The following is a 27143-nucleotide window of genomic DNA, read 5'->3' as shown; positions in this document are numbered from 1 at the left end:
ACCGAATTCTAAGGTTCAAGGGCGCTGAAGATCCGTAAGAATCCGAATACGAAGCTAAGGCGTAAAAAGTGCTAAATCACTGGACTTATAGGCTCTTAGCTTTAAATAGATGTAAAGAAATTATAAGGCGGCGAAATATAACACTGACCTGGTGCTTATAATATAGCGGTATCACGATCCAGATCTCTGGGTCAACCGCAGGACAGGGCGCGGGGGTTGCTGTTATGGAAGATACGTAAAGCCTTCGCAATACTCACAGACTCCTGCGGTCATTCTCTCTCGATGGTTGTTGTGTCTCTGGGAAGAGATACCAGCCTCGGCAATTAAATGACTAGTTCAAGTGTGTAGTGAAACTAATACTTAGATTGATCTCTAAAGTACAAAGGTAACCGCTTGTGACGACCCGACCAACAGGTCTTAAGATCGGGCCAAGGACAAAATCAGAGCATGCACGCGGGACGGACACACCCATGGTTACATAAGCATCTCACTATGTTAGCAGCAACGGATATGTGGATCGCAACATATCCAAAGATCCGGATCGCTGGACATAAACCCCACCGCGCCCGACTAGACGGTTAACCCCGGAGATCGGATCGTGAACCGCTATCGCGCTACATGATCCTACCGAACATATACTCCTTTGCCCTTCACCGCAATGATCGCCCTATGGTTAGCTCATGGTGAGCCGCTCTATGAATCGCCGTGATCCGGGTGCGTGGCTCACCAGCTCACCGGGTGATAGTGCGACCCTATCGTGCTGACATAATGAAAATGCCTACATAATGAGATTCCTTGGAGGGGTATCGTCCCGAGTGCATGATCCGCCCCTTATTCTTGGCCTGATCTTGCGACCTGTTGGCCAGGTCGTTACATACCGCCGAATACGAGAGCCAATAGTGGATTTTATCATGGTTATATATTGTAGTACTAATGATAGGTATAGCGCTGATGTGTACATAATTCAAGCTAGTTACACTAAGATGCAAGCAATGAACTTGCAGCACATTTTCAAGGAGCTTTCACTCTATCCATTAACCGCGAAGGATGTTACCGATTTTAAGGCAACTTGGAAGTGCATCCAGTCACGATATGCTCGATCTCTTGCGCGAAGTGAATCTTATCGTTCAGAAATCATCCAGAAGCCCGAATGGGATAGCTACGTATCGCGGTTCGCGGAGCAAGGATCGATTCTTTATTCAAATCAGACACACTTAGACACCTTAAGTAAAGGTCTCGCGCTCGAACGTCAAACCGTCGTGGAGTATCTCCAGCTTCTTAAAGACAGCAAGCCTAAGTATCAAATAGAGGACATAAAAACCATCGAGCCAGGCGCAGATATTCTTGCGGTTATTGATACTGGACGGACACGAACTCGCATGGTACCTATACAGTACGGCAGTCGCTGGCTTTTTGCAGCAGTCTATAAGGATACCATCCACTTGTATGACAGTAGTCCAGATAATGAAGCGCAGCTACTAAGTAGTACAGACGCTACTATTCGTATAGCTGGACCGAAGCATAATCGGTCACGGAAGCAAGACTCTGGTTTATTTATGCTACTCGGGTTGCGCCTAGTCGCTAACCAGGTAGCTCATATAAGTGGCCAGTCGATTGAAACCAATAGCCTACGTACTCAAATTCTAATTGAGCTCGTTACTAAAAAGCTCGACCCCACGGATTATGATTTTAAACGAATGCTCGATGAAGAAGCGGCTTGCGAAGAAGTGGCATGCATGGAACGACAAAATCAATTTAATCCATCGAGTTTTGACAACCTTTCCGGGGGATTGGGAATCTCCCTATACAGCTCACCTTTACCGTGGACGTGGTCTGACGTAGGTGATACAGCACCTAATGCAGCAATGCAAACACAGAATAACTGTCAGACACCAAGACCACCCCTTCTCAACCCACCATCGCCCGTATTGTACGAGCGTAAAGCTATCCTCTCTATGCTTCACGATGCGGTCCGACTTGTCAGATCTGTAGAAGTGAACGAGGCGAAAGATATACGGACCTTGTGGTCTTTAGCCCAGGAGAGCCATTTCAGAAGTGAATTTCACAGGCGTTATAATCGCGCCCTTTTCTATGATCGCTTCAGAGTTTTCGAAACCACGGTGTCTGAAACTCTAACAATTAGTCACGGTATCGACGAGGAGACACTCCAGGAGATGAGAAAGGCTCAGCCGACAAACCATTTCTGGAATACTTTACTCCACCTTCAGAAGGAATCTGATCTCCAAGATTTAAAGCATGCTCTGCTTTGCATTCCAGTACACCACTCAATACTGAGGACCGACAAGGCTCGATCTGCTGCGATCAAAGACATTAAAGAACGCCTCCAGGTTAGTGACGATCCACTACGCAGATGCCTAAATGCAGCAGTAGGACTTTGTGATGCTATTCTTAAGCTCAAGCTTCCATCATACCCTCTCATGATCGAGACCTTCAGGAGCAAGTCCTGTGATCCATTAACGGATGATCTCTATAAGGCGTTTTTAAGTTTAGAACGGAACCCCAGGGTACCCCTGCCAAGCCTATCAGGACCGTAGACCGTCAAAGAGGACTGGGAAAGACGTGTCATATGATAGCCTAGGCATTGAAGCTGTTTCACACGTATTAGACTCGATTCCATAGTCGCAGCTTTTTTCTTCTACTTATTATATGTATATAAGCTACAGCATGCCCCCCTACTGTTAATTCGGGCGGGAACAAACGTATCCCTCCACTATGGAAATCCCACGCCACTATATTCTTATAGCCCTTCATATTGGGGCAAGCATTGTTCTATTGTACTTTCTGTCTACGATTCTACAGAAGGGAGGAAATACCTCTGAAGGCATTGTCCTCCTCTATGTATGTATGAGATCCTGGCGCGAGATCCTGGCGCGAAGGGGTCCTTTACTAAAAAGAGTAGCTCAATCTGGGAAATGCTCGACGTGCCTTTATTCCGTCGCTTCCAGATATTCCGCTACAGCCTTCTGGTGTCGACAATGCTATAACAGGTCTAGCTGCACAAGCTACAGCCGTAGCAGAGTCTGTCGCGGCTCAAGCAACTTCAGCAGTGTCAGCAACGGTCGAAGAAACCGTAGCCTTTGCATCCTCCGCAGTCCAAGGAGTTCTTGCCTCGAAGTATACTATCGGAACGAAGCTCGCTTGCGCCGGAGCGATTTGCAACAGCATCCCATCGCTAGAAGCCGTCGTCGGATGTAGTTTGTCGACCAGCATAATCTCTGCGATATCGATCATAGCAGCGGAAGCTTTAGCTAGGCCGTGGATATTATGGATCGCCCTATGTTCTTCAATGATCTCGATTGTCTTATGTACAGTCCTTGCGGTATGCTCAGCACTTGTAGTTCGCTTGGCGTACCTAGTAGCCGAGTCCCCTCTTTTTACCGTGGACGTAGGTTACGTATATCAGTCATCTTTATGTAGTGCGGCGTTATCTCTACTTGTTTTCGCTTGTGTAATAGTGTATCATATTGCGACGATAAGGACAGATCATACACGCGGGGTTTCACCCATTGGGAGACCACTACCAGGTTCAAGTAATCAAGGAACGGATAAGCACGATAAGGAGTCACGGGCTCACGCCGCGAGACTGTAAGCCTCACCAATGGATCACAGTGATCTGGATCGCTGGATTGCAACGCACGTAAAAGCTGATGAGTAGGAAGGTGTTTTTGACTATAAGGATCTCCTTGCTAGTTAGTGAATATATTTTATCCTTAGCGATGAATCTAATTATCAATTCTACTAAAAGATGAACTATTCACTTAATGACCAGATGTGATACCTCTGCTAGTAAGGCACAAACCAAGAGATACGACAAATTAAGATTCACTATTGCCATGGCTTTTCCTGCTTTTCAGAACAGCAAAATCCTAGTGCCCAGCTAAAGGTTGAGCTGGAGGCTGGATCGTAACACAAATCCTCACCAGTCAAAAGTTATATAGAACACCTACGCTAGGTTAGGGGCGATTAAATTTCAGGTATATCTGCTCCCGGTATATGGGTTATAGAGGTATACTACTCGTTCCTTTGCTTTTGTGGTTCGAATATTGGCCATATCCGAATAGTGGGCTCCACTATCGTACGCTCCATCGTTAGGCGTTATACCGGTAAGTAGGCTACCTTGTAGCCAAATTCGACCTTGCTCCAAAAACGCCAACGACGCATAAATCGCGTTTGATACGCAGACCCCCTGACAACACACCATGGTGTAAATGAAATGTTCATCTACTATATTAACATACCGTTGACCTATTATCGTAGACTGCCAAAATATCTTGTGTTAGATAACTACTACTATCCGACAACATGTACGACGTCCCGTGGAGGGTACATTTGGCCTGGTCCGAGGTACACGACACTAAGATACAAGAATGGAAGGCTTTTGCGGAAGCCCAGAAACAAGAGATTGTTTCTTTAAAGCAGCAACAACACCTTCTGCAAAGAGATCTGGATGAAGCAAACAAAAGCCGGGACCTCCTCCACCGCATTGCAGAAAGGCAGGGGGAGCTCATACGGTCTCTCGATGCAGACCTTCAAAACCTAGCCGATCTCACCCAGGCCCATAGGGAAAACCCGCAACCCACGGAGGCAGTAGATAGAGGGCAGTACGGGCAGGAAATGAACGCCTTACACAATTCCGAAACAGCGTTTACACAAATGGATAATTCTCACCTCTTGAGCTACTTAGCAATGCCCATGTCTACACACCAAGATATTGGCGCGTCTGATAGCTATGGGAATCCTACCGGGACTCAGAATGGAGATGATGCTTGGAGGCTATGCGAAGCGCAGTCTAGGGGTTCTAGCGCGAGCTTGGCGAGTCCAGGTGGTGTATAGTTAACTACTTTGTGTATTTTCTTCTTCTTAGGAGAGCACATAGTACTCCAACATAATCTTATGCTATCTATCTTCGAAATATCTTCATTCTATCTGGTCCATTATGATTCGCAAAAGGCTCCTCGGCTGATGTATAATGTAGCGCAAAATGACTCAACATTGAATCGGCGGCTGCCTTTCTAGTTGCCCTTTGTACTACGGATAAGCAGCAGCCGGAAGTAGCCTTACACAATCGATAAGACCTTCTCCAGAATAGGAGCAGAAGTCACGCTTATTATGTCCTTAGAGGCATATCTATATAAGAATGGCCGCGGCCAGCTACATACTCCACTAGTTAAGTCAAGGCTAAAGTGTGCGGCGAGTTACCTACAATTATCAATGCAAAAGACTAGGACTCGTACTGAGCAAACAATCCCTGCGTCCAGTCGGCCTTTGTCTCCCAGTATGATCGACTTTGAGATCCGTGCCTTAGGCGGCATGACCACTGCATTTGACACAAAGCCTGAGGAGCTGCAGAACCTAAAAAGCCCTATCCCGGTCGGAGATAGAATTATTGAACTGAATGTCGAAAATGCGCGCCTAAGGCGTGAAATAGACTACTACAAGACCTTAACCAACGAGGTCCTTCACCCACTTTTAGCCCACGTCAGGTTTCACACACAGGGACTATTCTCAGCGGTCCAAAGACTTGATGCAAAGATCGAAGAGGCCAATGCGCGATTGTGAGAAGAGTCGACGGGCTAAGTAGAAAAGGCGCGACTTCAATATAGCGCTAACTATACTCTACAAGTGTTGTATATCCATGTTCGGCATTCCCTGCTCTTTATATATGGACGGGATATTAGTCTTGGGCTATAATGGGTCCTTACCTCGTTACTACAGCTCTACTTGATTCAAGAGGCAGGTAGAAAGAAATACTTATCATATATATGTGTAAAGCCAGTGATATTACATGGGCCTGAAGCTCTAACTCAACGTCTATTAGACTGCCGTAAAGAGGGCAATTAACGATAAGATAATAGCTACGACTAGCAACCCATCCGCTGCCCAGTAGAAGCACAAGCCCGCTATCCGATAACAATAACGTACTACCTTAAAAACATAACGTAATCCACAAGTGGGTGAATCACACAAGTGGATGAATCAGTTATCGGGTACTCGTACGACAATATATAAGTCAATTCAACCACAACGCCTCAAATCAATTCAAACTATTCGGAATCCTCTTCTTCAGAGGCAGATATAACTTTCTGACACGTACGAGCATTATGCCCGGGCTCGCCGCAGACGCCACATCGTCGCGCGCGCATTTCGGGCCTCCTCGTACGACCACTATTCTGACTCGTTTCCGCTATTAACTGCTGCGTCGCATCGATTTGAGCCTTCAAATCCTTTGCCTGATCAATTGTGAGGGACCCTCCTTTCTGTAGCTGCTTTCTTTTCGTACGACGACGGCGGCTGAGGCGGTCGTTTGCATCTCGAAGTTCGGCGATTTCTTGGCGCATAAGGTCCTGCTCGTGCACCATCATTATAACTCCTTTTCCTAGCTGTCGTAGGCCCTGAACAATGGACGACGGTGAGCTATTCTGGTGTCGTACGATACGATTTTCAATATACTTCGTCTGCGATTCGGTCTCAATTGGGTTGTTCGGCGTCTTTGAAACCCATGGGGGTGGTAGTCCAGCAGAGGAACCTGGCGGTGTCGGCGTATGAAACTTCACATCTAGCTGCGAAATCACATAATTCGGGTCGTACGGTACTAGGCCTGTCGCTCTGAAGCCTGCCTGGATGTTTGATTTGGTCATTGCAGCGTCGTACGCCTTATAAAAGGCTGGGAGGAAGTCCTCCTTTGAAACGTGGGTTACGTGCGCCCGCATTAGACCTTCGATTTCTTTACCGTACGCCCGTTTCAGAGGTCCAAAACACCCAACATCGAGAGGCTGGAGCTTATGCGACGAATGAGCAGGCATACAGAGCGTAACAATATTCTGTTCCTTGCAGTAGAGCTCGAAATCGACGGAATGGTGGCTCTCGTGGCCGTCGAGGATAAGGAGGCGGTAGGTACCCTTCGTACGACTCTTTGTATGGAAATCGAAGTGTTTTACCCATTCTAGGCCTCTCTCGTTCGTCGTCCAACCGTTTTCTGAAAGCGCGATTACCCAGTTGGCCGGTAGAGGGCTATTCGCGGTCCAGGAGTCGAGGTGGACCTTCCCGGCGAAGATAATGTACGGCGGGATTGAATAGCCGTACGACGCGATACCCTGGATTACTGTAACCCATTCCAGATTGCCTTGTTGTACGGCTCTTGGCCTCCCGCGTCGATCGGAGGTCGTAACGACAGTTTCGGCGGAGATTTTACCCATCGCGAAGCCCGTTTCGTCGAAGTTGTAGATATCGTCATCGTGGATCCCGTATTTCGCGATTATGTTTTGTACGAGCTCAAACCACGCGCGATACGCGTCTGGATCTTCGCAGAGGACTCTCTGGTAGTCGATTCTTCGATTAAAACGCGTACGGAGCTCTGATCGTCGTCGTACGAAGTTTGAGGCCCAGTTCGTTCCGACACGCGGCGCGTCGCGTACGGCGAGGAGTCGATCCGCCATTTCTCGAACACCACTAAGTCGCGGTGGAAATGATCGCGAACCTAGGTCGATTACGTATCGTATAATGCTCTCCTCTTCGTACGAAGTCAATTTCTGGCAGGGTGGTCGGGTATCGCGTTTTTGCTGTGCGCCGCGTTGTCGGTCGCGAAGTGTCGTACGAGGGACTTTGTAGATCTGCGCAGCCTTTCGTACGCTTAATTTTGGATCGGATTGAAGCGCGTTTAGCGCTAGAATAATGTCGCCTTCATTCGATTGCTGTAGCATGATTTTTGGTGGAGGAATATGGGATTGAAGATAGCTTGTACAGAAAGATTGGGAAAGTGGGCGGGTCACCCGTGTGGGCGGGTCACCCGTGGGTTACGTTATTAACGCGCTGACAATTATGCACTGTGTTAAACGAAGAAATGCCTTCCTGGGGCAGAGGAAATAGTGTAAGCTACTAGCGGTGCTTGTTAATCGCCCAAGAGGGCAGTTTTGTACTCTGGACAAACACTTAAGAAGCTATTATCCAGTTACACAGTACTAGATTGATATGCCTGGGACATTTCATGGAGGAATCCCTTTCCAAGATGGCTTAGATAAACAGCCATGTTATACTATGATAGTGCGAGACAGTACTCCGTGATAAGTGTGCAGTCCTCTAAGGTCTCTTCTAGCTCCCATGTCGGGCACTGGTGATCGAGCCACTTGATAGCATAATACACCAAGCCATTACGATCCTCGTAATGGGCACAAACATGCTCAATCTTACGTAAGACAGTCTGTCTAGACCCATACGGCCGTAAGCTACCTTCTTTCCAATCGTGGAGAATGTAGTTATCTTCAAGTGCCCAGGCGAGACCAATAAAATCTGCGGCCTCATTTGAAGTTCGGATCTCTAAGCCATGAAACGTTCGATTATTTACCCTAACGGAACAAAGTACTTGGGTCACAACGACATCTGTCGACCATGTTGTTTGAACGGCCGATCCGCGGAATATCTGTTGGGGTTCAAGTACGATCATTTTAGAATACACAGTTTATAAACGGTAAGGCAGGAAAGAATTCCAAAGAAAATATGTGATGATATGGCTGGAATCGTTGAGTAGATAGTGAAAGCGAAGTTTCTCGTTCTTAAAGAGCCCGCCACCTATTTATATTAAGAAGGCTACAAGTAGAGAGTCCTAGGACGAATGATAGTCCGAAAGTAGCTCGTCCTAGGAGGCTCGTAGTCCCATAACGCCAGTGGTACCAGGATAGCTAGCGATCCTAGGAGAGCCGGTACACCTGTGGTCCCAGGACAGGCAGTGGCCCTAGGACAGCCAGTGGTCCTAGGACAGTCAGTAGTCCCAGGACAGCTAGTGGTCCTAGGACAGGCAGTGGTCCTAGGACAGGCAGTGGTCCTAGGACAGCTAGTGGTCCCAGGACAGCCAGTGGTCCCAAGACAGCTAGTGGTCCCAGGACAGGCAGTGGTCCCAGGACAGGCAGTGGTCCTAGGACAGGCAGTGGTCCTAGGACAGCTAGTGGTCCCAGGACAGCCAGTGGTCCCAGGACAGCTAGTGGTCCCAGGACAGCCAGTGGTCCCAGGACAGCTAGTGGTCCCAGGACAGCTAGTGGTCCCAGGACAGCCAGTGGTCCCAGGACAGCTAGTGGTCCCAGGACAGGCAGTGGTCCTAGGACAGGCAGTAGTCTCAGGACAGCTAGTGGTCCTAGGACAGGGAGTGGTCCGAAGACAGCTTGTACACCCACGGTCCAAGGACAAGGTTAGTCCAAAGCCGAAAATGGAGCGACCCTCCATGTTCCAAAACTAGCTCCTAGCACGGGAGAATGCTTGCTATAAAATGTAGGACTACTCTACATTCTTGCAAAATACTAACTACGTAACTACTCAAGATGGGTCATAAACCTTTCCTATCACTCTTCGCATTCGTGCTTTCACTATCTAAGGGTCTTTGCGACACTTATCAACATAACCTCTTCGAACTTTGTGACGGTAATAGGCATTAATCCCTTATACACTTACATATACTAGTAGCTAATAATAATGAATCTCAGGCATACGCGTACATAGTACACAGTCTCCAGGTGCCTTCTCTGGGTCTGTTATCCTAGGTGCAAACTGCCATCTATGGCCCAATTCATCAAGTGTAGCATACTCGTACCTCGATTTAGCGCCTTGCCTCTGGAACCACGGAGGACGCTTAGCTATATCAGACTCCATAGACGAATGTGGTGGCTATTTCGTGAATTCTTGCGAAAATTGTTTCCTTGATCCGAAGCACAATACGTTATCTTGCGAATGTACATCGCCCTCAGGGAAAAAGATGTCAAGCGTATTGCTAAGTACGAGCTTAACGCCCTCTCTATCTAAGTGAGAAGCTAATAGTTAACTAGGCGACTTTCTGGATGCTTCAGCTGGACATCTAACTTGCTCTAATGGAGCCTGGATTGGTGCTCGTGGTCCCAATATAAAGGCCTGTACAAACACGACTATGACCTTTAATCACAGGCGGAGTCTGTTTGGGAAACTAAGCACACTATAAGATTATGCTATGGAATTACTGATATACTACACTTATTGAGAGCTTCTTCATTATATAATTCGCGATCTTAGAACAGTAGACCAATGATACTATATATGACGTCAAACTGGGACGGTAGTATGAGATGGCGAAGGGAAAGAAAGCTTGCGCTATCAATATGTTCCCATTTAACGACGATACTCTTTTTGCAATAACTCGAATAACTATCATAACTCTTCCCATACGAGGTATTGCCATTCAACCTCTTGCAGTAATCCTATTGATACTACTCGCTGACAGAACGGGCACATTACTCCGATATATCTCATAGACTCCTGGATACAGGACTTGCAGAAGACATGACCTTCATTCGTTAGTCCAAGGAAGTAAGTAAATAAAGACGGATTAAACTTACCGCAGGCCTGTATAGCGATCGGGATTTTGATAATGTCTGAGCAAATAGCGCAATCAGACTCCCAGCCATAGAGCTGTATGCATTGTAATCCCACGCGAATCGCGCATAACAAGCAAAGTGCCTTATTTCTGTTAGATGGTTTGGAATCCCTTCTTGCAGGCTACGTACCGGTTTGTTTCCTAGGATAGCGTAGAGAGTATCACCGCTCACGAGCTCGGATGTACATCTCGAACATAAGTTTCGCTGCGCCTCGCGAAAATCTGGCTTGTCTGTCTGGGCCATAGTCTTCGTGATCATTTGCTCTACAGTAGTGACCGCTACCTGCGTCCGCTTTTCAAACACTAGTTAATGTTTCCGCATGGACCAGCAAGATGTGGCGCATTGTGGCGCGTACTGTGCAGATTGTCCCGTAATAAGTATCCTCCAGAAATGGCGAACAGTAACAGGCGATTGAACGACGCTGGAATTGCCCTATAGAATCCACTGTACAGAACATAGAGCGTCGAGAAACAACCTGGTTATTTGCGACGTCCAAATGCGCGCCATGCTTTTTCTGGTAAGGCGGGCCTTAGCCTGCCCGCCATTGCCCTCCACGACCTAGCAAACTGTACTACAATTCAAAGACTGCTTGATCTATTAACACATGTCTTTTACATAATGTGAAGGGGGCTAGGGCGATCTAAACGTCGTACGGTACTTCTGTAGCTTGCAGACCGTCCTCCGATTATATGCCCTAACTTAGTGAGGAGACGGCCGTGAAGTAATAACCCAATTCGGCGAACCTAGACAGTCTCGAAGGACTTCAAACCACAGAACCTCGATGTCACAGGCCACAACGGAGTTGAGGCCACCACCAAGCAAACATTAGATCAAGATCAAAATCACCATATAAGCGCCCGGCCCTATATTTCACGAGCAAATACCAAGGATACGACTATGAAAATAGTCACACTGCATCTCGGCACATGTGGATTTGGCGTATATCATCCAATAGAGAACCTCAAAGAGACGGCAGGACCCATGCATGGTGAGGCTCTGGACCAAATGGAGCAGCCTGTAGCGAGCTGCCGTCTTCTTTGCCCTGGGCATTGAAGTCGGCGCCCTGCTCGACTAATTGTGCAGCAGGTCGTTGCAGCCCGCACAATGCTGTGAAGTACAAACAGGGACTTGGTATGTCCTCATCATCCCGGTTAGCCCATAAGTGTCTGGAATAAAGAGCCTCAAGCTGAGATGGTACGCCCCCGTGTTACCAAACAGCTCCATTGCCAACGTCGTAGCATGATTTGTGACAGTCTAGTCGACTACGGCATGTTCCGCCCAGTATCTAGCAGCATACTCAGCCAATAGGTACCGGCGCGTGGCTTCTTCGGTGTCAAGGTCGCCAGGGATGCTAAGCAGATATGCCAGACAAGTTTCTGCGATGACCAACCGGGCGCGCTGCTCCGGAAAGTTATTTGCATCTAGGCCCGACACCAGCCATTCCTACACTGAGTAGTGAGATAGCTGGATATCTTCTGAACAGCTTCGACATCTCTGCTTCCCGAAATGACTACCAGACTGGAACAGTACTGCGAGATCTCGTCCGGCGCAGGCATGCGATCTTCTGGGTCAAACCGCCGCTGTCGTTCAGGTCGAAGAAACTGTGGATGAAATTGCTGTGGATGGTTCTGAAAACGCTAGGAACTGTAAGATGTGCGTTGCGTATGGTCTGTTTTCTTGGGGATTTCGTTCCATAATCCGGTTATATGTATCAGTCAAGGTCCCCGAGAGGGATTGCAACGCCTCCTTTAGCGCCCTGTATTGCAAACACTTGTTAATGCGATCGAGCTGGCATATTGCCCATCGAAACCTATAAGCGCGTTAGCACTGATGCCTGGCTGCACTGTGCCATGCTACTTACATCTTATCATCTTTCTCCATCAGCGCGTCTTGGATAACTACCTGGATATCTGGCCTGGATCGCCACCGGCCCAGGTCGTCATCACCATGCACCCTTGCAGAGGGTCAGTAGTATGGGTCATGGCCACATCCTCCACATTGAACGAGGAAGCAACCACCATTTCCAGAGTCACCTCACCAGCAATAGCACTACCGAAGTCGAGAGGCTTAGCGCCTGATTGTTGACCCAACGGAACGCCCCAAATCGCCTTATCTGATCCACACGAGTATCCGTCGCAAGCACCTGTTGCTTTCACGTCGCGCATGAACACTTGCGAAATTCCCAAGGGCACCACTTTTGTGCGGTCACAGTGAGGCTTTCTTTGAACACTGTGCACCACGGCTTTCTGTAGGAGCAAGATGACATGGAAAAGGTGAAGGACTATCATTGTGGAAGCGTAAATAAATACGCTAAAGGAATGTTCGAATACAGTAAGAAGGTTACTCATTAGGGGAACATCTATCATATCCTCCTAAACCAAGAGATCTTTCTCAGCATTCCTTGCTCGGCACGCCATGTGCCTGAGTACTGCAGGGTTAAAGAAGTGTGTGGATGGTCTTGTCCTAACACCTGTAACCTACGTTGGTAGCAGAAATCCATCAGGTCGATAGCCTCCATTGTGCGCTCTTGAGCGTGCCAGGTGCAAGCCAGATTAGGCGTGGAAGGATGATCCGGTCCGAGTTTCTGCTTGCGAGTCTCCGTCACCTCCATAAACAGCTGCTCCGCCTTGTTATACTTCCCATGATCGTTCAAGATCTCGCCAATAATTGAAACACTATTCCATGTCAGCCGGTGATCCTTTCCAAGCACTTCTATCCTAGCGTCCCTCGACTGCTTCGCCATTTTCTCCGCCAATCTGTATCTGCCTTGGCTCTGAGCGTACCCACTGCCATTGTAAAGAACCTGCGCCCACTCCCCGAGCAGCTTTCGACTTTTCGGCCGGTGATTAAGCGCACCTTCAACATGAGCAAACAATGCTCGGCATTTAGCCCAGTTACTGTAGTCCCCAGAGGGGAATTCGCGCGCCATCCGATGCACAAACTGCTCCTTGCACGGGTCGGTTCTGTCTTCGGCACTAAGCCATTTTCTGGTCGACAGCTGCACAAGACTGTGCATCCCGAGGACCGCTCCTGTCTCGTCTGTAGAGATTAGGCTGTAGCTTCGAAGCATAAGTAGATCCTCTTCAAAATCTCGTCCCGCAGAGTCTTCGGAAGTGCTGCTGGTACAAGAATCGTCACTCTCGCGGTCGCATTCGCTCTTTCTGTCGCTCTCCTCCTCGGGTCCACCGAGGTCCAGGTCCACCGAGGTCCAGGTCCAAAGAATTCTAGCGCCATTGAAACATTTGCCACTGAAACTCTCAAGCTTCGGCCACTGAAACTTTTGCCACTGCAAGCTTTGGACACTGAAACTCTGCCAAGCTTGGCCAGTGAAACCCTGCCGCTGAACTCTGCCAAGCCGTGGCCACTGGGTTCCGTTGACGACGATCAGCTGCGGGGAAGTCCTGCCACCCCCACCTTTGTGTAACCTGGTGAGAGCCTGATCTGGTGCCTCCATTTGGGCAGAAGAATCCGGACAGGCACACACACAAGAGATTGTACTAGACTAACAATTCTTTCTCTGGGCCACTCAAATCGCTAAGAAAACTGGACATCTGAACCTATCAGACCTCAATATGCGAGCCTTTCTCCACTTGAAGCCAGAATCTGCGTAAATCGTGTAGGTATTGAGTCGAGGTCGGCGTTGAGCTTGTCCTGCTTCACAGAGTGCCACCCTGTCTCAACGATCGCTCTTAGATCGTCGTCAGTCAAATGAGGCGTGTTCTTGACGTGCCATTTGACTCTTCTAACGTTTGATTCAATCCAGTTAAGATCAGGTGATGAGGCAGGCCCAATGACAAGTTGGTGATGGTTCTTCTTCGCCCACTCCATAGTCTCGTTTGCATGATGGGAGCTATCGCTGTCCATATATAGGCGAACGTCCGTATGTTTAACATGTTCATGGATCTCTGTAAATAGCTGATCTAGCAGAGGTTTGAGGACCTTTGCGGTCATCTTGCCATTCTTGTTTGAGGGTATCGTGTACCATTGTAATGACGACCTGAAGTTGTACCCAACCGCGCAGACAGCGTGGAGGATTGTCTGCTCGTTCTCGTTCTCTAGCTCATCTGCTCCTGCAGTATCTTTCTCCTTATTTCTGATCGCCTGCTTAGCATTCTTGAGCTTCTGCTTTTTCTGTCGTGGGTTCTCCGGCTGTATCACCCAATGTTCGTTCTTCTGATCCGGGCGGCGGTGGACCTTTGTTGTTAACGCAGGCTGGAAGCCGAAATGAACCTCGTCCATTGAGAAGCAATTATGACGCCATCGCGGGTCCCTCCATGGCTTCTTGAGTTGCTGATGGACGTACTTGACTCTCTGCCTCTTGACGGAGTCGCTGAGCCCCTCCTTGACCGTGGAGTTGCAGGTGTGGTACTTGAATGGTTCCATTGCCATTCTGCGTCGTATTGTGCATTCTGCTGCTTCGACGTCGAGGCCTGCTTCCATTGCAGCGACGGGCCAGGGCAGGCGATGCGCCTGATACTTGTCACCTTCTGGGAGATGTAGAAGCCACTGATGAAGCTGCTCACCGTCCTGGAACGAGAACGCCATTGAATGGCCACGATTCTCAGCAAAGTTGATATTGTTTGTACGTCGTCGGGAGGCCCAGTCGGTACAGCGTTGCTTTGGAGGGCGGTCGGGTGAAGGTGATGGGGGCCTTCTGTCACCCTCTTCAGAATCAGGTCTGTCGGGGTCCAGGAGAGGCTCCGTCTTTAGCCATTCATAGCCCTGGGTTTTGGAGACGCCGTAGTATCGGAAAACATCTCTTTTGGAGTACAGCGGGCGTGCATTATCGTCATGCGGCGATGGGTTGCTGTCGCTGCGAAGTTGGTGGTGGTCAGCGAGGAACTGTAGTACGCCCCGCACCTTTGCACGCTTGGGAGTATCGTGCTCAACTTTCGACATCTTGATTGAGCTCAAATGAGGTCTAAAATGGATTGAACTTGCTTGCAGCGATTGCCCTTTGTCGTAGCAATTAAATGATCATTGAATTGTACGTGCAAAATGACGTCGTCGTCGTTGACGTCAAAAATGAGGTCATCGCCGACTTCTTTGTTGTGGTCGCAGGGGTACGCGATTAGCGTGTACGGACCCACTGTCCGGATTCTTCTGCCCAAATGGAGGGTGCCCACCAGGGTCAAAGAGCATCCGGCCCTTTCCATGCTCCTCCCCGACTTTGCTTAGATCTTTTGCTACTTAGTGCATCTTCACTCTGGTTCCTCTATATTACAAGCGATTGCGTACCAGAGACACCCGCACCTTCCCCTCCGCTCGGGATCGAACGCCAGCCATGTCAGACCCCCAGAAATACACGGTCGGTTGGATATGCGCCATCACCACCGAGTCCGTAGCAGCCCGGGCCTTCCTCGACGAAGAACACGACGGCCCTTGCCAAGTCTCACAGCACGACAACAATAGCTATGCCCTGGGCCAGGTCGGCGGCCACAATGTAGTCATCGCCATCCTGCCTGATGCAGAATATGGCATAGTGCCCGCGGCGGCAGTAGCCCGAGACATGCTCCACAGCTTTCCGAACGTGCGCATCGGATTGATGGTCGGCATCGGAGGCGGTGCGCCTAGCCGGAAGCGTGATGTCCGACTCGGTGATGTAGTAGTCAGCAGTCGCGATGGCGGCAAAGGCGGCGTGTTCCACTACGACTTTGGCAAGACTATCCAGAATCAGTCATTTCAAGAGACTGCATTCTTGGACCAACCACCCTTGGTGCTGCGGACGACTGTGAGCACGCTCAGAGGCACATACGAGATGAAAGGCCACCAGCTTGTGGACGATGTGGACAAGGCATTGAAGAAGATCAAGAAGCGAAAAAAAATACACACGGCCTCCTCCAGCAAGCGACAGACTATACAAGCCCGACTTTATGCATCCTTCACAATCGTCTGACGGCTGCGACGTCGCGTGCGGCAATGATGAAACCCACCTGGTGGTCCGGAAGGAACGAGACGAAGAGGAAGACGATCCCGTGATTCACTACGGCTTGATTGCCAGCGGAAGCCAACTGATGAAGGATGCGCGTATCCGGGACAAGCTGGCGGATGGAAAGGGCGTCCTTTGTTTCGAGACGGAGGCGGCCGGCCTGATGAACCACTTCCCATGCCTAGTGATCCGCGGGATATGCGACTACTCCGACTCGCACAAGAACAAGGAGTGGCAGGGCTTTGCGGCAATGATGGCGGCGGCGTATGCGAACAATCTTCTGCGTCAGATCCCGCCCAACAAAGTCGAAGAGGAGAGGCGGATCAGTGAAGTACTTAGTTCGGGTTAGTAGCGCAGTTCTAGTCCATGGAATTTTATCTAACTATAAGTAGCTCAAAAAGGTCTCGAACGTTTACACCTGACGGCGAATGAGACCAAAACTGCAGTTGTGACTATGGAACATAACGATCGCCTCGCTCAACTCGATCGATGGCTTCGCCCACCCGACCCATCAACGAACTTCAATCATGCGAGAAAACAATGGCACGAGGGATCCGGGCTATGGTTCCTGAATAGCGCTGCCTTCAACGAGTGGAAGCATGGATCACATCGCCATCTGTGGCTTCACGGCTTAGCAGGATGTGACAAAACCGTCCTCAGTGCGACAATAGTGGATCATCTCCGGAAGATGGACGATTGCGTCACCCTTGAATTCTATTTCGACTTCAACGACACCGCGAAACAGAAGATGGACGGCGTGTTACGCTCCCTCCTCTTTCAGCTCTACAAGTTAGGGTCTCGCTCTAAAGACCTCGACAGCTTATACCAATGCCACCTCGACGGCCAGCGGCAGCCAGACACACTGACTTTAACAAACTGTCTCCGCGCGATGATCAAGGGCTCGAAAACTACTTATGTTATTCTGGATGCCTTAGACGAGTGTCTGGAGAGAAAGGAACTGCTTGGGTGGATGAAGGAATTCTTCACAATACCCGACCTGAGCCACGTTCATCTGATTGCCACTGGCCGGCCAGAAGAAGAGTTTTTGAGCTTCATTCCCGGCTGGCTCGGCAACGAGCACTGTTTGCCACTGGACAAGAACGCTGTTAACGCCGACATACGCTCCTATGTCAGAGCGAGGCTTGAACAGAGTTCCGATTTCGTGGACAAGGGCCTATCTCAGGATCTCCTCGAACAGATACGCAATAAAGTCGGAGACCGGGCTGATGGCATGTGAGTTTCCCTCTATCATCTATAAACCCAAGCGAATATCTGACATCCAGTATAGGTTCAGATGGGCCGCATGTCAATTGGCCAGTCTTGCAACATGTATGAGTCCCAGAGCTATCGAAATAGCTCTCGAGACTTTGCCCCGGGATCTCGATGAGACGTACCGTCGCATGCTTCGAAGCATCCCGGCAGATATTGAGAAGGATGCCATGCGCCTCCTGCAGTTTCTCGTCCACACCAAGCGGCCGTTGACACTGTTAGAGGCCGTAGAGGTAATAGCCACACAGACGGATGAGGAGCGCCGAGGCTTCGACCCGAAGCGCAGACTGTTTCGTGAAGCCGATATTCTACGGCACTGTCCCAGCTTGGTGTCAGTCACGGACTATGGAAGGACTAGGAAGGAGCTCCATCTTGCCCACTTCTCTGTCAAAGAGTATCTTCTAAAACAAGACCAGTTTGACCTCACCAGTGCCAGCGTTGTCATCACAAGAACCTGTTTGAGTTACCTTACGGGATATCGAGGGTAGCTCCTGGAAAATCAAGCAGGATTTTCCGATGGCAAGATATGCGGCGGAGTACTGGATGGGCTATGCAACTTCGGCAGAGACTTCAGAAGCCGTTGTTCGGACAGCAGTCAGGTTTTTACAGGACGAGTCAACTTTTCAGCGGTGGAGTCGGTTGTATCAGGCTGACCGGGAATCGGACAGCGATCCGGGCCCTCCTCGAGCATCCAGACTCTATTACACTTGCCTAGGTGGACTCGTAGCAATTGCAATAAGCCTTCTGGGCGAGGGCGCCGACGTTAACGCGCAGGGCGGCCGCTACGGCAACGCTCTCCAAGCTGCCTCATCCAGAGGCTACAGAGAAGTTGTGCAACTCCTACTGGACAACGGCGCCGATGTCAACGCGCAGGGCGACTACTACGGCAACGCTCTCCAAGCTGCCTCATCCAGAGGCTACAGAGAAGTTGTGCAACTCCTACTGGACAACGGCGCCGATGTCAACGCGCAGGGCGGCTACTACGGCAACGCTCTCTATACTGCCTCATCCAGAGGCCATAGAGAAGTTGTGCAACTCCTACTGGACAACGGCGCCGATGTCAACGCGCAGGGCGACTACTACGGCAACGCTCTCCAAGCTGCCTCATCCAGAGGCTACAGAGAAGTTGTGCAACTCCTACTGGACAACGGCGCCGACGTTAACGCGCAGGGCGACTACTACGGCAGCGCTCTCCAAGCTGCCTCAGACGGGGGCCACAGAGAAGTTATACAACTCCTACTGGACAACGGCGCCGACGTCAACGCGCAGGGCGACTACTTCGCTTCTTGCAGGAGCTTCATGTAAGGCGGCTCCTCCTCGTCTGAGTCCTCGTCGCTTAGTGGATCAATCCACCCGGAAAGGATCCAGTTCGGGAATAAGTTGCCGATTGCGGATCTACTGAAGATCTCATAGGCTAAGTCTTCCGCCGACGAGGAGCGACAGTAGTGATAACTCTCGAAGACGTTGCTGAATCCCTGCTTTGCGGCGTTCTTTAGGTCGTCGGATATGGCATTGAACGTCTTTTCGGCGATCAAGCTCCCCAGACCTCCGGGAAATCGTGCGGGCCAAGCTAACTCCCAGAGCGTGGCGAAGAGGGTGTTTGTGCCCGCTTCAGCTGAGAGCGGTTGAGAATGAAAGGCGTTGGAAGCACGGTTCCCGAAGCATATCCGTATCGCACGCTCGCAGATGTCCCTGAAGGTGTCTTTCAGCTCATCCAACTCCTCGAGCATGGAAGTGGACTCCAGATATTGTTCTGAGGCTGCCGTCAAAGTCCGCCGAAGAACGGCAAAGAAGGCATTCCTGGGATCGCTCAGACTTGACAGGGATCGTAGATAGTCCCCAAAGCTTCTGGCATCTGCCACTGCCGCTGTGATTGACGGCGAAGGTAGTTCGGTAGCGAGATGTTGAGTGTCAGCAACGGATTGGAGTTGGATAAACACTTCGGCTAGGCATCTTCGGATAATCTCTTCAACATCGTTCTCCCACCTTGACGACCATGTGCGAATGAAAGACCCAGAATCGATAGGACTGGAAGACGACAATTGCCTGAAAGCTTCCTGGCTGAGATGTTCCGTAAGCAAGGACTCAGTTCGCGCCGTGATGTCTGCCTTGATACCTTCGATCGCGTTCGTCCGGCCTGCATAAGACAACTCGTAGGGAGCCGCGCTCTTAAATGCGATTGGAATGCATCCATGGGAGTCCAAGGTATCGAGGAACGTCTTTGAGAGCGTAGTTGTCTTTTCGAGCATCGCTCCGGACAGCATCCTCGATCTGCTCTCGGAGCTCTTGAGCCCAGTCCTCGAACACGGAATCCCAAGTAACACCAGCTAGATTGCCATCGTATGATTGCGTGATCTCGGATCCTAGTTCTCTTGAGAACTGATAGAGGCGGCTGCGCTGCGCTGATCCGGCCGGTAGGAAGTCAACCGATCTTGACAACGTAGTTTGTGTATCGAGCAACCATGGAAAGACGACGTTCGACGCTGGTAGTTGACTATCCTCAAGCGCCCTAGGATCATTGACGAGAATCGTTGAGGCTTCCTCGAGTTCCTGATGTTGGTTCGCAATACGACGCAGCTCGTCAGGACCAACCCCGCGAACATCGCACCGCGAGCGACCAAGGCGCACACACTCAGCACACCGGCTGGAGTCAGACAACGAAACCTCGCAGGACGCAGTGCCTCGACCCTCGCAAAACGAGCAAGATGGCATCGTAACGGCGTTCTGCAGAATGACCGCCAAAAGGGAGTCGCGCTGATGTGTTTTGGCGGCGCGCGGAGCACGATTTTTCGATTGCTTTTCAATTCGACCTGACGACATGATGAGCCTTGAGGAACAAAGAGGCCGGGAACCAGGTCGAAGGGACACACTCACTTATGTACCCACTCTGAGGACAGAGCCAGGGGAGGAGGAGAATAATGTGACAACCAGCCAACAGGAGGGCGCTTGTTTGGGCACAGAGGAGAGGACAAACAAGGCCGCATGGTCGGGCCAAGTACAAGGGCAGGTCATGCGAGGGGCACGGCTGAGTCATCAATCACGATAAGGTACAAGATACCTGATAAGGAATGGATATGTGGATATGAACATATCCAACGACCCATGGATATGGGGATCACAACATATCCAGCGATTCATGGCATAACACGATGAAGGGCAAAGGATATAAGAACACGATGGATTTCCTAGATAGACAGTCATTACCTTTGCACTTCAGCGATCAATCTAAGTATCATTCTCATCCTTCACTTGACCTAGTCACTCAATTGATCCGAGCGTGATATCTCGCAAGAGACACGAACGACAACCCCCAGAGATCACGACACAACGGAGTCAGTATTGCGCAGGTTCTACCTACCTTCTCAGAACATAAACCCCACTCGTCCGGTCAGACGTTGACCCCGGAGGCCGGATCGTGACATGAAAGTGCGGGATAAGGCAGACTCGTCACTCACCTATAACGCTATCCGGTGCATATACATTACGACTTTGCCCTTATATTCTCTCAAGTGCTGGCTTTAAATCATTAACAGTACAAAGTGCTGCAAGTAGCGATTTGGGATAATTAGTTAAATCAGTCGTGGGGGCTTTCTGTCAATGTTAGGTTCAGTGCAACCAATGGAGTTGCATAGTGCTAAGAAGTCTACGCACAGTCTGAAGCCATATGGGTCAAAGGAGTCCGTGCGGAGTCGACGACTTTTCTGCATTTCACGGACACTGATCGTGGTCGCCACTGTAATGTAACGGCCAACCAACAGGGGATGAGTTTGGGCACGGAAAGGAGCACAAACAACTAGGCCACAGGATCAGGCCAAGGACAAGGGCGGATCATGTGGCAGTGCCGTCACAGATTTCTTATGTAAGCACGATAAGGATAAGGGACACGGGCACAGCACCACCGGTCATGCATCTCATGCATGACCATCACGAACGCCAAGACTGACGGTCACAACCAAACCACCATGACCGTCAGCCCGGCATGTCATGACCACGATGAAGGACAAAGGATATATAGAGGCCGGAGGATCTCCTTGTAGACAGTCATTACCTTTGTACTTCAGCGATCAATCTAAGTATCAGTTTCACCCACACTTGAACTAGTCACTCAATTGCCGAGACTGGTATCTCTTCCCAGAGACACGAACGACAACCCAGAGAGAGAACGACAGCAGAGTGTTAGTTGTGATTGCACAGGCTTTACCTATCTTGCAGAACAGCAACCCCAGCGCCCTGCCAGACGGTTGACCCCGGAGGCAGGATCGTGACATGTAAGGGAGGTGATCAAACTCCATAGAATCATATAGACTTAACTTCGGAAATACGCTCGCTGGTAATTTAAGCCGCTCGTACACTGTGAAGTGGTCAAAATGTATAAGCTTATGGAGATCTAGAGGACTTGAAGTGAACGAGCCCTTGAATAACGGTGCTCCCTATAGAACCACTTCATGGATTTACTCCTCAATATTTAAACGCCTACCGTCTTGTCGTACTCCCGTTGTGTCTATCTTGACTCAGGCCCAAAATCATTGACAGAATCCTCAGGCCATTTGCTCGAGAAGGTTTACCGATTAGGTATAGCGTTCACATGACATACCGATTGGGTATAGTCCCCTCCGTTGCCTTGGCTCGAGCAAATGGTCTGACCCCGCTGAGGTAAATAGCTTGTGTCGAGGAGTGCATGTGACTTACCGATTAGGTATAGTGCGACAACCACAAATGGCCTGAGCGCTGCTGAGGTAACATCAAGGGAAGCGAGTATCACGTGACTAATTCCGACCTCTTTGCGGGTCAAGCGACTGGACCGTCAACAGCAAGTTATCATTCGCTTCTCCTCCAGCAACCGGAGACATTGCTACTTTCCCACTTTCGACGCCAAGACGAAGCCCATACGAAATAGAACGCCACTCGCAGTTACCACTGACAACAAGGCGATCCAGAGTGCCAGAGCGCCTCCGACCAAACACCCTGTCCGTCTTCTCGACCGATACAGTACGACCAGCTACAGTCCGCTTGGGACCACTAGACGATGCCGATAATGGATAGCACCGGCGCGAAGTAGCGCGCAAAATAAGTCCGAGAATGATACTCCATACGCTGGAAGTGCGACCTCCCCAAGAGGAGCTGTGCATACAGCATCAGGTGGATCTCGCCACATGCCTAGCGCTGGGAGACCTCTACACCTCCCAGGCCCGACGTAAAATTGCAAACCTGCTACAAGATGATGTCCGTAGGGATGATACGGAGGTTAGCGTTCTGTATGATGCGAGAGTGGGACTCGTATTGCCAAAGAGGGAAAAACGTACAACGCCAGGCATTCGCTGGTCGTCACCGTCGTCGCTAACAGCATGGATATGCGCTGACATGTGAAAAGGTGCAGCGGGCGATCAACAGTATCTTGGAACAACGCTGTGGCACATTGAGCTGTGCTGATCGTCTTGTGTTTTGGGTAGAAATATATGGCCTCACTTCAGCTCTCTCGGTCAGTTCGGTGAAGGTCAATGCCCCTCCAAGCCTTTCTGGTATGCTGGCAAAGCCCACCTCGTCATCCAATCTGTCTCCAGCACCTTCTTTACATCTGGTCGCTCGCTTGGCCTCCATGCAAGCATCCACCCCAGGAATTTGAACAGCGCATCCCGCTCGTCCTCACGAATCGTTTCCATATGCCTAGACTGTCGCGGGTTTTGTACCCACTGCTCGAACCGTCGTTCCCATGACCAGATATCGGACGCATTGCTCAAGGGCTTGCCCGCTTCATCGTACCACTTCGATCGCTTCTCCCATTTTACCCACCACTCAGGTGGCATGGGACCCTGCAGTTCTACCTGCTGAGCCGTGATCTCGTCCTGTGGTGCGAGGAACCCGTCGATGAGCGACCTATGGGCGAGGAGCTCAAAAATCACACAACCCAGGCTCCAAATGTCAGAGGCAAATGTGAGGGGCGTTGCTGGCTCAAAGAATGCCTCGGGTGGGCGGAGTACAAGGGGTGTGTATGACTCGAATCGAGACTTGTCGCCGGGGCGGAAGGTAACTCCAAAGTCGCTCAGTATGAGCTTCGCCTCGCCTAGGGTAATCTCATTGCTTTGTATGCCCAGCCACACTGAAGGCACTGCATAGGAAGGAACCCCGGGGTCCATTGATGCTGCCTGGGTGTCGAGACGAACTACTGGCTCTTGCTCCGGCTCCCCGTACCGTGCATACAGTTGCTGTATCGATAAGTTGTTGAGGGATGAGGGCAGTTGTAAAAGAAGATTGCCGAGATGAAGATCTAGAGCACGGTGTCAGCTGAGTTATCGGCGTTTGAGGCGACGGGATGCTCACCTCCATGGGCATAACCCTGTGAGTGGACGAGGGATACGGCCATGACTAGTTGCGCAGCAAGAGATCTGGCAACATCAAGCTGAAATAAGGAGCTGCCTGATGCCTCCCTTGCATCCCGCAAGCTGCACCGTGCTGGAAGGGTCACGAGACACGGATGAGTGCCATTGGGCCCGCTGAGATCGAAGCGATCAAGAACGACAGGAATCAGCGACAGCTTGTCTTCCGAGTCGATGTAGGTTGCAGCGCTCTGTGTGAGCTGAGAGAGAATATCAACCTCAGTGCAATCCGAGTCCGCGGTGCCGACTTTGATGGCGACATATTTTGATGTCTTCTCGTCGATGGCAAGCCAGGCAGTGGAGAATGTGCCGTGGCCGAGCTTGTGCACTATTCGATATCGTTTGTCAAGCCGATCGTCGATGTGAATTGGATGATAGCCACCCGGTCGGTAGTCGCTGAGATGCTCTACTCCATCGACGTATCCGTACTCAACAGGCGGTGCTGACATAGTCGAGTAATGTGACTGGAGGAAGCTGGATCCTATGCGCCGTAGAAAACAGGGGCTCAAAGAGCAGACCCTTGGGGTTGTCGCGCGCCACGAAATGACCTGACGCCAAGCACTCATCTGCAGCGCATGAGAGATCGCCGCTTTTTGGTACTGGGTGAAACTGAAGACTGAATAGTCGGTCTGGAGGCAGGTGCACCTGTTTCTGATGATTGAAGACGTGTTGCAGACAGTGTCCAGATCCACCCTTGAGGTGGCCCATTTTCGGTGGGCCCCCAACGAGCAGGCGGTAAGACATGATGGTTCCTATTGGATACAGCCGTGATGACATAGTGCCTGGGGTATGTTGGGACTTCCCTCGGGGGGCGCAGCTGCTGGGTGGGTCCGCTAGTGAACTGAAGCGCCCATTGCGACCTTCATCACGCCCAACGCACCCCATGCACCCCAATCGGATGAGCATGAAGAAGCTCCTACGACAAGCGATGAAACCGCAAATATGGTTCACAACGTGAAAGAGGCCATAAATGGTCTGTTCCAAGCGCCTACGACAGGCCCCGCCAGCCTTTGCATGGAACTTCGAGGATTTAGCGCCCAAGAGGCGGCTTCAGGCTAGAGCTGTGGCCGGCTGCCACGTATGGGCAAACAGCGAAGACCAACAGTAAATTCTCGTATCAGGTATTTAATAGGTTGAGAATTCCGCATCTTGAGTGTTACATCTCTCGATAACTAAGCAAAACTTCCTCGGGCATCATGTCTTCCATCAACATTGTCAAATACTACTTCCACGCTAAACAAGTCCCCAGAAGCGACGCCAGGATGCGCCAACTTGTCGCGTTGGCGTATCAGACAGCGCGCGACAAGCAGCTCTACCCCAGGGCAGTCTTTGTTCGGTATGCTGCCATGTCAAAATCAGGAATCGGGACAAATTCCTGGTCCAGGTCTCGTCCTACAATGACTGACTGACAACAGGAGCGAAGTTCACTCAACGACGACCATCAACGGGAGACGTCAGAAGGATCCCAGGGGAGATCACGTCACGTTCAGCTACAAGACGCAGGACCATTTGGGTCGCGAGACTCATGTCGCCTGCCATGGCTATGTCAAGGATCCCGATACGCTGGAATTCAAGGAGGCGACCCATGCAGCTGAGAAGCCTGACTCCACCATGAAACGGAACAACAAGCCAATTTGGCCGGATGATGAGGACCTCTGGGAGGCCCCAGATGTAGGTTATGGACACATGTCTTGAGAGACCCGTGTGCCTTCCTGGGTGCACTTCCTCAGCTTCATAGGACATGGACCACATGCTCACGCTCATGCAATACCATTTACTAAATACACACCACATTCGTCTTCTCATATGGGGATTTTCACTACAGTACCTACCTCCTCTCTATAAAGGTCATGGCCTGACTAATAACCCGCAAGGCAAGAGTGAACAAGATAGGGTTTATGATAGCTTGGACGATCGGCAAAAGATCATCGTGGATCGCGCGATGGACTATACCAACCAGGGGGGTTTCTCATCGGCTACGGCCTCATACATCTCCGACAAGATGAAGCTGGGTGAGGCCAACCTGTGAGAAAAGACGATATTGGAGGGCCATACCGAAAATGCAGCCACATTTCAGGTGGGTTTACTCGGATTTTATCCCCAGGCAATGTACGGCAATGGAAATAATTGGAACAGAAACGCTCGGCAATGTCCCATTCCTAGATCGGGTGCCAAGCCCGGCGCTGGCCTTCATGGCCGGAGTAGTGCGGGCGTCCATGCCAAGGTCAGCTGCATGTGGTTTGGCAACCATGAGCAGAACGGCGGTCGACAAGGCCGTATGTATATCTCCAGCACTTCCAGAAGGCATCTGGAGAAAGAAGAACGACTGCCGTGTGGTGCCTCTTCCACATGCGTTCAGTTGAGGTGTGTACTGTATCTAGTGAGTACAGATGTCGTCGGCCGCTGAGACTAGTCATAGCTGAAGCCCCCAACCCTCAAATGCCTCCCAATCGATCAGATCCGGCCAGACAAATTCCTGAGTTTCCGTCGTATCGAGACCCATGACCCCTTGTGCATCTAACGTGGGGTTCTGATACTTTGATCCATGCAGATTCTGCAAGGCAGACTCACCACGGTGCTTCCTGATACCTTGTCTCGACTGAGAGGGAGGAGCCGCAAGATTGATCATGCAGAGGCCTGGCCAACCTCATAATTTCGTCAAGATGCGTCCGGAGGGCCGTGCTTCTACCCAGCTCAGCTCTGCCGGTGGCCTGCGAAGTGTGGCTTTGGGTAGCAATGGCGTCATCCCAACGACCTGGCTGCCTCCGGTATATCTCTCGGAAAAGCCGGTGGTGCTGCTCTGCTGTTCAGTGGTGAAACTCGGCCCGTTCATGCCTTGCCCTGATGTTGGAGATGGGTATTTAAGCCGTCGTAGCCCAGGACTCTACCACATCCACGCTGACCTGCCATATTCACGTTCAGCCCATCGACCAGTCATGGCCACCATCGCCGCCTCCAAGATCATTCAGTACGGAGCGATTTGGATCGTCCTCTACGGCCTTGCAGCCATCATCATGCGGCTTCTTGACATCGTTTTGCGATGTGCGGTGGTCTGGGCTATTATGCTCCTCTTCAACGAGGTGGCTTCCCAGAGACATGGCCCAGCGAAGTCCTGTATATGCGACAAAGAATCCAAAGCACAGTCAACCGGCTTTGAAA

At 50.5% G+C, this 27143-nt stretch overlaps 6 protein-coding genes across 6 annotated transcripts; 3 read left to right on the top strand and 3 right to left on the bottom strand.

The window, feature by feature from the left end:
• Positions 1 to 4323: 4323 nt before the first annotated feature.
• Positions 4324 to 5580, top strand: B0I36DRAFT_356905 (uncharacterized protein; the record flags this gene model as incomplete). Its single annotated transcript, XM_046157712.1, has 2 exons — positions 4324 to 4344; positions 5242 to 5580. The coding sequence occupies 2 exons, from the start codon at positions 4324 to 4326 to the stop codon at positions 5578 to 5580; spliced, it is 360 nt and encodes a 119-aa protein (XP_046003749.1).
• A 3742-nt stretch (positions 5581 to 9322) lies between these two features.
• Positions 9323 to 10007, top strand: B0I36DRAFT_343134 (uncharacterized protein). Its single transcript, XM_046156135.1, has 3 exons — positions 9323 to 9429; positions 9492 to 9779; positions 9831 to 10007. Exons 1-3 carry the CDS (start codon positions 9330 to 9332, stop codon positions 9977 to 9979), a joined length of 537 nt encoding a protein of 178 aa, XP_046003748.1. The 5' UTR covers positions 9323 to 9329; the 3' UTR covers positions 9980 to 10007.
• Positions 10008 to 12982: 2975 nt separating this feature from the next.
• On the bottom strand, positions 12983 to 13752 carry B0I36DRAFT_343132 (uncharacterized protein; the record flags this gene model as incomplete). Its single annotated transcript, XM_046156134.1, has 1 exon — positions 12983 to 13752. A coding segment is annotated over exon 1 (353 nt), but the record flags the coding sequence as incomplete, so codon positions are not given.
• A 416-nt stretch (positions 13753 to 14168) lies between these two features.
• Positions 14169 to 15529, bottom strand: B0I36DRAFT_343130 (uncharacterized protein; the record flags this gene model as incomplete). Its single annotated transcript, XM_046156133.1, has 1 exon — positions 14169 to 15529. A coding segment is annotated over exon 1 (723 nt), but the record flags the coding sequence as incomplete, so codon positions are not given.
• Positions 15530 to 15696: 167 nt separating this feature from the next.
• B0I36DRAFT_378693 (uncharacterized protein) lies at positions 15697 to 19184 on the top strand (the record flags this gene model as incomplete). The annotated part of the gene is made up of 7 exons (XM_046160725.1): positions 15697 to 16197; positions 16277 to 16625; positions 16788 to 17574; positions 17630 to 17941; positions 17969 to 18050; positions 18094 to 18834; positions 19107 to 19184. 7 exons carry the CDS (start codon positions 15697 to 15699, stop codon positions 19182 to 19184), a joined length of 2850 nt encoding a protein of 949 aa, XP_046003745.1.
• Positions 19185 to 23105: 3921 nt separating this feature from the next.
• B0I36DRAFT_378691 (kinase domain protein) lies at positions 23106 to 25493 on the bottom strand (the record flags this gene model as incomplete). Its single annotated transcript, XM_046160724.1, has 4 exons — positions 23106 to 23875; positions 23929 to 24458; positions 24865 to 24959; positions 25464 to 25493. 4 exons carry the CDS (start codon positions 25491 to 25493, stop codon positions 23106 to 23108), a joined length of 1425 nt encoding a protein of 474 aa, XP_046003744.1.
• Between the last annotated feature and the right edge of the window lie 1650 nt (positions 25494 to 27143).

The sequence above is a fragment of the Microdochium trichocladiopsis genome (genome assembly GCF_020744255.1).
Source record: "Microdochium trichocladiopsis strain MPI-CAGE-CH-0230 chromosome Unknown B0I36scaffold_21, whole genome shotgun sequence".
NCBI lineage: Eukaryota > Fungi > Ascomycota > Sordariomycetes > Xylariales > Microdochiaceae > Microdochium > Microdochium trichocladiopsis.
The sequence above is the reverse complement of the archived record's forward strand: the minus strand, read 5'-3'. Positions and strand labels throughout refer to the sequence as shown.

What these genes read in the sequence shown, in the direction of transcription:
- B0I36DRAFT_343134 (XM_046156135.1), top strand. Translation starts at nt 9,330, where the DNA reads ATGGGTCATAAACCTTTCCTATCACTCTTCGCATTCGTGCTTTCACTA. An exon ending in CCTCTTCGAACTTTGTGACG is followed by an intron (nt 9,430 to 9,491) that starts GTAATAGGCATT and finishes AATGAATCTCAG; the next exon opens with GCATACGCGTACATAGTACA. An exon ending in GATGTCAAGCGTATTGCTAA is followed by an intron (nt 9,780 to 9,830) that starts GTACGAGCTTAA and finishes ATAGTTAACTAG; the next exon opens with GCGACTTTCTGGATGCTTCA.